At 41.2% G+C, this 8,369-nt stretch overlaps 1 protein-coding gene across 1 annotated transcript; it reads right to left on the bottom strand.

The window, feature by feature from the left end:
• Positions 1–6,621: 6,621 nt before the first annotated feature.
• LOC138406690 (golgin subfamily A member 6-like protein 24) lies at positions 6,622–8,105 on the bottom strand. The gene is made up of 2 exons (XM_069519286.1): positions 7,622–8,105; positions 6,622–7,504 (listed from the first exon to the last, which is right to left on the bottom strand). Exons 1-2 carry the CDS (start codon positions 8,099–8,101, stop codon positions 7,223–7,225), a joined length of 762 nt encoding a protein of 253 aa, XP_069375387.1. The 5' UTR covers positions 8,102–8,105; the 3' UTR covers positions 6,622–7,222.
• Between the last annotated feature and the right edge of the window lie 264 nt (positions 8,106–8,369).

The raw sequence follows: 8,369 nt of genomic DNA on the forward strand, positions 1-8,369 counted from the left end.
TGTAACCATCTCTTCCTCTAGTTTCCCCTTCACTATAATATATTGTCCTTCTGTATCCTTGATTTCTTTAGACATTCAAATTTAGTTGAGTTTTGTATAAGTATTACCACACCTCTTTTGTTGCTTTGTTTACAAGTACTGTAATAGGTGTTTCTAAAACCAAATTTCTTCAGCTTTTCATGCTCTTCCTGGGAAAGGTGTGTTTCCTGCATGAAGATAACTTGAACCTTAAGTTTTCTCATTTTCAAAATGATCTTAGTCCTTTTAATTGGATTATTTAACCCATTAACATTTAACAACACTAACGATATGCTGTTCATTTATAGCTTTGGAAAATACTCCATGATATATATATATATATATATATATATATATATATATATATATATATATATAATATACCATGAGAACAAACAATAGCCCAAAGAACATTGAGCAACTCAGCAATAAAAAAAAATCGAACTAAGAATACAACAGTAGGCACCTGCCCCCCACGTTTCCCCCGTGGGTTGAGGGGAAATTCAGATGAAATATGGGGGCCCATCCTTAGTGAGGTCCATTCTTGTTATCCAGATTCTCTTGAGCATCTGTCTCATTAATTCAATTCAATTCAATTTTATTTATCAGAATCAGAATCAGAATCAGAATTCTTTTATTTGCCAAGTATGTTTGCACATACAGGAAATTGCTTTGGTGTCATTGGTGCACTACTTATGTACATAAAACAACAATATAAAAAACAACAATATGTAAGAAATTGAATAAAATAAAATAAAATAGAATAAAATAAAATAAAATAAAATAAAATAAAATAAAATAAAGAATATACATATATACATTAACAGATTCACAGGGTTATGGGCACGTGCTGTGCGAAGGTGCAGAGATTGGTGATAGTGCCAGTAGTATATAAGTAATAAATTATAAATTATGTGCAGGTGGTGGGGTGTGGTGGGGTAGAGTCAGTGCGGTGCAGAGTCAGTGTGATGCAGGGGGCCTGTTTGTGAGCCCCACTGCCACGGGGAAAAAACTGTTCAGATGGCGAGAGGTTTTAGTCCTGATGGCCCGAAACCTTTTACCGGAGGGAAGTCTCTGGAACAGGTGGTGACCGGGATGTGAAGGATCAGCAATGATCTTGCCTGCTCTCCTACTGGTCCTGGAGTGGAACAGGTCTAGGAGGGCCGGCAGGTCACAGCCGATGACCTTCTCAGCTGACCTTATGATCCGCTGCAGTCTGCCCTTGTCCTTGGCAGTGGAGGCAGCGAACCAGACGGTGATTGATGAGGTGAGGATGGACTCAATGATGGCTGTGTAGAATTCAACCATCACTTTCTGCGGCATGTTGAATTTCCTCAGTTGCCGCAGGAAGAACATCCTCTGCTGGGCCTTCTTGGTGACGGAGGTGATGTTCTCCGCCCACCTCAAGTCCTGTGCAATGATGGTCCCCAGGAATCTGAAGGACTCCACTGTTTTAACTGGGGAGTTGCACAGGCTGAGGGGGGCAGTTTGGGCTGGGCTCCTCCTGAAGTCTACTACCATCTCTACAGTTTTCAAAGCGTTCAGCTCCAGGTGGTTCTGGCTGCACCAGGAAGCCAGGCTGTTAACTTCCTCTCTGTAGGCGGCTTCGTCCCCATTGGTGATTAATCCGATGAGGGTCGTGTCGTCTGCAAACTTCAGGAGTTTGACAGAGGGATGGCTGGAGGTGCAGTTGTTGGTGTAGAGGGAGAACAGTAGAGGGGAGAGCACACAACCTTGTGGGGCTCCAGTGCTGATGGTCCGGGACTCAGAGACAAGCTTGCCCAGCCTCACGCGCTGCTTCCTGTCAGTCAGGAAGTTAGAGATCCACCTACAGGTGGGCTCAGGCACGCTCAGCTGTGTCAGCTTGTCACGGAGAAGAGCTGGGGCGATGGTGTTGAATGCGGAGCTGAAGTCCACAAACAGGATCCTGGCGTAGGTGCTGGGGGAGTCGAGGTGCTGGAGGATGAAGTGGAGTCCCATGTTGACTGCGTCGTCTACGGACCTGTTGGCTCTGTAGGCAAACTGCAGTGGGTCGAGGAGGTGGTTGGTTATTGTCTTGAGGTGGGTCAGCACGAGGCGCTCAAAGGTCTTCATTACTACATGTTTGGTAGTTCAGAGGACCAAAGAAATATCCTTTAATGTCTAGAGTTTTTGGTTCTTTGATTGGATTTGATAAGGATTTGCAGGCCAGCAATCCCTTTGATGGTTGCCCCCACATCAATCATCAAAGAAGATTTTTAAGAAGCAACCGTTTCCATGGCAGTTTTCATAACTGCACAACATGGCGGCCCCTGGGGGTTTATCAGGTTGACTTCTATATGATGCACATCACTGCGGAGCATACACAAATCCTGAGCTAGGCGGCTACTATACACATGTTGCACTGATAGCTACAGTGATCCCTGTCTGAGACTGAGGTTAGTCTCTTGACCAAATGAAGAAAATCAATCAAGGATTTCAGATCCATTAGATAATGTGTGATATGCTTGAGGGAATTAATGAAATATGCTATGAAGTGTTAAATTAAGTATGTAGATATGCACATAAGCATCAACAAAATATAAGTCTATGTGTCAGTAGGTACATAGTGTGAAATCTTAACAGCACAAGCATTATAAAATAAATGTAGTAGGATGAAAATAAAATAATGAAAATGGAAAACACTGTAGAGCAGCTGTAGTCAACTACTTTACCATCACCGGGAAGTGGGTACATTTTTGCAAACTAATTGTTGCATTGTGTGTCACTGAGAGCATGGGGAATTGTGCATTTCTGCAGCATGTTTGGATTCGTGTTTGTAAAAAAATGTGTGTGTGTGTGTGTGTGTGTCAGGAAAGTGTGGACCTTGATGCTGGCTGGTTTCTAAAACTGATGCGAAATAATTGAGAGGATGTATATTTACATGTTGATCTATGTGATTTTAGTGTGTGAGAGCTATTGATGCACAACACAGGCACTGACATTCTGTGATCAAGTATTGTATTGTTGTGTGTTGTTCATGTGTTCAATGTGATTTTACACTGCAAATAAAGGTTTCATATTTTAATTTCATTCATAGATTCATGGCTATTGAGCAGTGCTTTGTGAGTGTTGGTCGAATACTGTCAGTGGCATAAGATATTAATGAAAATGCATATTATTAATATTTGTATGTGTGTATATTAAATCAATACAATTGTCAATGCTTCTGCAAATGTGTTTGACTGTTTCCATTTAATTTAATTTACTATGTTCCACTTAATAATGGGCTAAAAGGATTGGTTTATGTAATATTTATGTCTTTGTTATGCACATTAGTCATCCAATCATTACTGATTTGATGATATAGAGCTCAATCTGAATGCAGACAATTATTTCTTCAATGCAAAATATATTTTAAAAATCTTGCCTCCATTTGTTTACATATGATAATGAACAAAAATAATAACCAACAGATTTGACACATCTCACACAATTCATTGACCCTCAGCATCCAGCCCTTCATCAGCCGTGAGTGTGGCACATTATGTCATTCTTTGTCGTATATGGTCATCAATAATTTAATAATAATTGATCTCAGGCTCCCTCTCTGGAATCGAACCCTGAATCCCCGTTACCTGTGGTCATTGTAGGCACAAAAAGTACCATTGAAAGTTGATGGGGCAGACATTCAAATGAGACGTCGCCACCACGAGGGCCAGCGATCAGTTCGAGGTCATCTAGTGTCACCAAAGCAGCCGGGGCACCACGGGTCTGATAAATGCACACGTCCCCGAAGGTCAGCGTCCGTTGGGGAAGCGGAGAGCGGGCGGGGAGTGGAGTTCGGTTGGGGGGGTGGGATTTTGCGGAAGTTATTTTGCAAAAGGGGTAAGAACTCGTACATCGCCTGGTACACTGGCGCTGACAAGTAGAAAAAATGTGCTTAATTTTGCCTTCATACACCAAATTAAAGATTAGACTCTCCTCTTCCCAACAATATCAGCATTCCACCCTAGCACAAACTGGCTGCTAGTAATCAGACATTTAGTGTGGTCCATTTCAGGCAGCTTTCAGAGCTGGGTCAGAAGTCAAACTTCTTTCACTTACAATGTTTGAACACTGCTGCTAATGTGTTTAAACATGTTTAGGCATGTGCAGGAATGTGTTTAATTAGTTGTAACTTCATAAAAAAGGGCTTTTTGGCAAGTAATTACATATCGTCACAACCTCACTCAGTCTGAGAATCATCATCACTGGTGGTGCACTTTTCAGCTTGAGGAAATTATCTGTTAATCTCAGGCAGGTCTCTCAATACAGCAAAACAATTCTTTACAAACTACTTTTCTTTCAATGGTCTTTTTATTAATGATAAAATACATATAAGACAATCAACGTACAGGAAAAAAGTTTTTTAGATTTTTCGTACAACATCCATAACACAAAACAATCCCTTGTCAAAACATCCGGACATGGACATACTTAAACATCTACTGACAAAAAAATGTAAATAGACAGAATAATAATAATAATAATAAAAAATAAAAAAATTACAACCACGCTTGGAAAGATAAAAGATTAATAAATTTAATAACTGAAAAAAGCACAGCACAGACACCACCAAAAAAAGGTGAAATACATGAAAAATAGATACATAAATAAAATAGATAATAAACATTTAAAAAATTTAAAAATAAAAAAAATAAAAGGGGGGGGGGGGGCGGGGCTACTCAAAAATTATTGTTGAAGGTTTTTCATAAAATACCAAGAAGGGGCGCCATATTCTGTAGAATTTGTTTTCTGATCCCCGAATAGTGTATCTAATCTTCTCTAGATTCATGCAGGATATCATGTCTCTGAGCCAATGTGAACAGCAAGGAGGAGCTGGGTCCTTCCACTTAAGTGAAATAGCTCGTCGGGCTAGTAAAGAGGCAAAAGCAAGAAAGTTGAGCATAGCTTTATGTAAGTTCAAATCTGGAGCAATGCCAAAAATACCAGTCAAGGGATTGGGCTCAATTCGATGATGGAGGATATCTGATAACGCATGGAAAACCAATGTCCAAAAGTTACCTAAAGAGGGACATGTCCAATACATGTGGTAGAGTGAGGCAGGTGCGCCTTTACATTTATCACATGTAGGGTTGACATCAGGATACATTCGCGCTAATTTGGTTTTTGATATGTGGATTCGATGCACTACTTTAAATTGTAAAAGTGCATGTCAAGAACACATAGAAGAGGAGTGTATCCGATCAAGCACCGAGTCCCATGTGTCCTCTGTAAAGGTGTAATTTAGGTCTTGCTCCCAAGCAGTTCTTATAGTTGCCACTGAAGAGCAGTGCAGTTTGGAAATAAGGTTATATAGATTGGACAAGATACCTTTAGAGGTGGGGTTAACAGAAAGAAATATATCAACAGGGGTAACTGGGGGTTTATAAGGAAATTGGGTCGTTAAGCGCTGTATAAAAGTCCTAATTTGTAAAAATCTAAAAAAGTGGGTTTTGGCAATGCCAAAAAGTTTCTGTTAGTTGAGAAAAGCTCGCAAAACAATTATCAATGTATAGATCTTCAAAGCATCTCAAACCTTTTCTGTGCCAAATATTGAATGCGCCATCAGCCATTGAAGGAGCAAATAGATGGTTAGCAGCAATTGGGCTTTTAAGTGAAAAAAGCTGTAGTCCAAAACTTTTCCTAAATTGGCCCCAGATTAACAGGGAGTGTTTAACTACTGGGTTGCTCTTGGGAATATCCGAAGCAAGTGGAAGTGCGGCACCTAAGAGGGCAGGTAAGGAAACAGGGTTACTGGCACAGACCTCCATTGTAACCCAGGCCGGGGAAGTGGGTTCGAGATGGAAATGTCTCCAAAATAACAAACACCCAATATTCACTGCCCAGTAGTAGTACTGGAAATTAGGCAGAGCCATTCCCCCTGCCTGCTTGGATCTTTGGAGAAATGCTTTCCGCAGCCGAGGGTGTTTACCATTCCAAATGTAAAATATCAATAATGAGTCAAGGGCTCTAAAAAATTATTTGGGGATGAGAACGGGAAGACATTGAAACAAGTAGAGGAACTTTGGAAGCAATGTCATTTTAATCGAGTTTATTCTACCAATAAGGGACAGAGACAAAATCTGTTTTGCCTGATCAAATAAAGTGAGAAAATTTGATTTAAACAAGTTTTTGAATTCTCTGGTGACACAAATTCTGAGGTAATTAAATTGATCTTTCACCACCTTAATGGGAGATGGGTATAGTTAAGTTTAAGAGCTTCTTTATTAATTGGGAATAGTTCGCTTTTATTTAAATTGACTGAAATTATCTAAGATCGTGAGGGCTTCTGGTAGAGAAGTGGTTGGTTTTGAAACAAACAGAAGTAGGTCGCCTGCATAAAGCAAGACTTTATGTTCGACTCCTCCCCTCCATATTCCCTGTACCCGCCCATTGCTACGTAAGGCAATTGCAAGAGGCTCAATGGCAATTGCGAAAAGGAGTGGGCTTAGTGGGCGACCCTGCCGGGTCCCACGGTGTAAATCAAAGTATTCAGAGTAATGACTATTGGTCAAAACAGTGGCTGAAGGACATTTATACAATGTTTTGATCCAGGACAAAAAGACAGAACCGAAACCAAATTTTCCAAGTGTAAAAAAAAAGATAGTTCCACTCTACTATATCAAATGCCTTCTCAGCATCCATAGAGGCAAGGCACTCTGAATCCACATGTTTGGGGGAGTACAGAATATTAAATAGCCGACGAATATTGTAAAACGAATGGCGTCCTTTAATAAAACCATTTTGATCTGGCGATATTACAGAAGGAAGGATATCCTCCAGTCTGTGGGCCAAAACTTTGGCGAGGATCTTTACATCCATGTTTAGCAATGAAATCGGTCTGTATGAAGCACAATCTAGTGGGTCTTTGCCTTTTTTCAGCAACAAGGAGATACAGGCCTGATTGAACGAGGGAGGGAGTACACCTGAGTTTAAGGAATCAGAGAACACTGAGCACAGGACGAGGGCTAGATCAGCAGAATTTTTTAAAAAGAAATTTGATGGAAGCCCATCTGGGCCAGGGGATTAACCTGATTGCATAGAAGATATAGCTGCTGAAATTTCCTCCTGGGTGATGGGCGCATCCAGGTTATTTCTCAGGTCTTGAGAAAGGGACGGTGAGTCAAGGTTATTAAAGAAGTTCGTTACATTACAACACTGGGTAAGGTCAGCTCAGGTGCTGTTAGATGGGCGCTGCTGACTACTTCCAACACTGTGGTTTTCTCAACCCCAGAGCGTGGCGGATTCTCTTCCAGAGTGAAGTCTTCTTTGGTTTCTCAGGGAGAACACTGGAGAGAGACTTCTCCTCAGTGACATCATCCTTACTCTCTCCATTGAGCTCCCGACTGGAAACATCAGCTTCATGACAGTGGCAGACCACATTGTAAGAAGCTTTGAGCTTCATCAGCTCTTCTTGGAGAACCTTCTTCTCCTGGAGCTCAGTGTTGAACTTCTCCTGGTTGGTAGTCGGATTTTGACAGACCTCATGATAAGAATCTCTGAGCTTCATCAGCTCTTCTTGGAGAACGTTCTTTTCCTGCTTCTCCTCCTGGAGCTCAGTGTCGAACTTCTCCTGGTTGGTAGTCTGATTCAGACAGACCTCATGATAAGAAGCTCTGAGCTTCATCAGCTCTTCTTGAAGAGCATTATTCTCATCCTGAAGCAGATCGCTGGTTTGAGTCTCCTTGTCCATGGAGTCAATCTTTTGGCTGTGAGCTTGCCTTTCCTCCATCTCTGTCACCACAAGCTCAAGCCTGCTCAAATCCCTTTTCAAAAGGGCCACCTTCTCCTTCAGAGCCACATTGTCCTCTTCCAGAGCCTTCACCTTGTTGCTTTGTACTGCCAGTTTGCCATTGTGGGCTTTAGAGTGAGCTGTCATTTTCTCCTTCTCCCTCATCAGAAGCTCATCGTTCTGTTTGAGCTTCTCTTCCAGAGCCTTCACCTTGTTGCTCTGTACAGCTAGTTCAGCCAGGACACCAATGTGGGCTTTAGAGCGAGCTGTCATTTTCTCCTGCTCCCTTATCAGAAGCTCATCATTCAGTTTGAGCTTCTCTTTCAGAGCCTTAATCTCAGACTGCATTGTTCCACATGCCTGAAAAATAGAAACATGGAATTCATTATTAAAAGTCCACTCAACACAACCTGAACATACATTTCTAAAAAAAAATAATTCTTACCAGGATGTCCATTTTGGTAAAGGGGGATTTGTAGTTATGAGAGCAGTGTCTTCTTGATGAATATTTAATGAACAAATCAGCGGTTGTCTCCGTAGGCAGGATTGTTGTCTTCACTAATGAGGACTGTGGTCTTCTCAGTTGACGGTCTATTATTTTCACAAGCTAATAACT

The sequence above is a fragment of the Paralichthys olivaceus genome, chromosome 22 (assembly GCF_024713975.1).
Source record: "Paralichthys olivaceus isolate ysfri-2021 chromosome 22, ASM2471397v2, whole genome shotgun sequence".
NCBI lineage: Eukaryota > Metazoa > Chordata > Actinopteri > Pleuronectiformes > Paralichthyidae > Paralichthys > Paralichthys olivaceus.

Bases quoted from the DNA above. Each gene is read 5' to 3' on its own strand.
- LOC138406690 (XM_069519286.1), bottom strand. From the start codon at position 8,101: ATGCAGTCTGAGATTAAGGCTCTGAAAGAGAAGCTCAAACTGAATGAT. The intron at 7,505-7,621 runs GTCTGTCTGAAT...TCTTATCATGAG, and splicing joins TCAGAGCTTCTTATCATGAG to GTCTGTCAAAATCCGACTAC.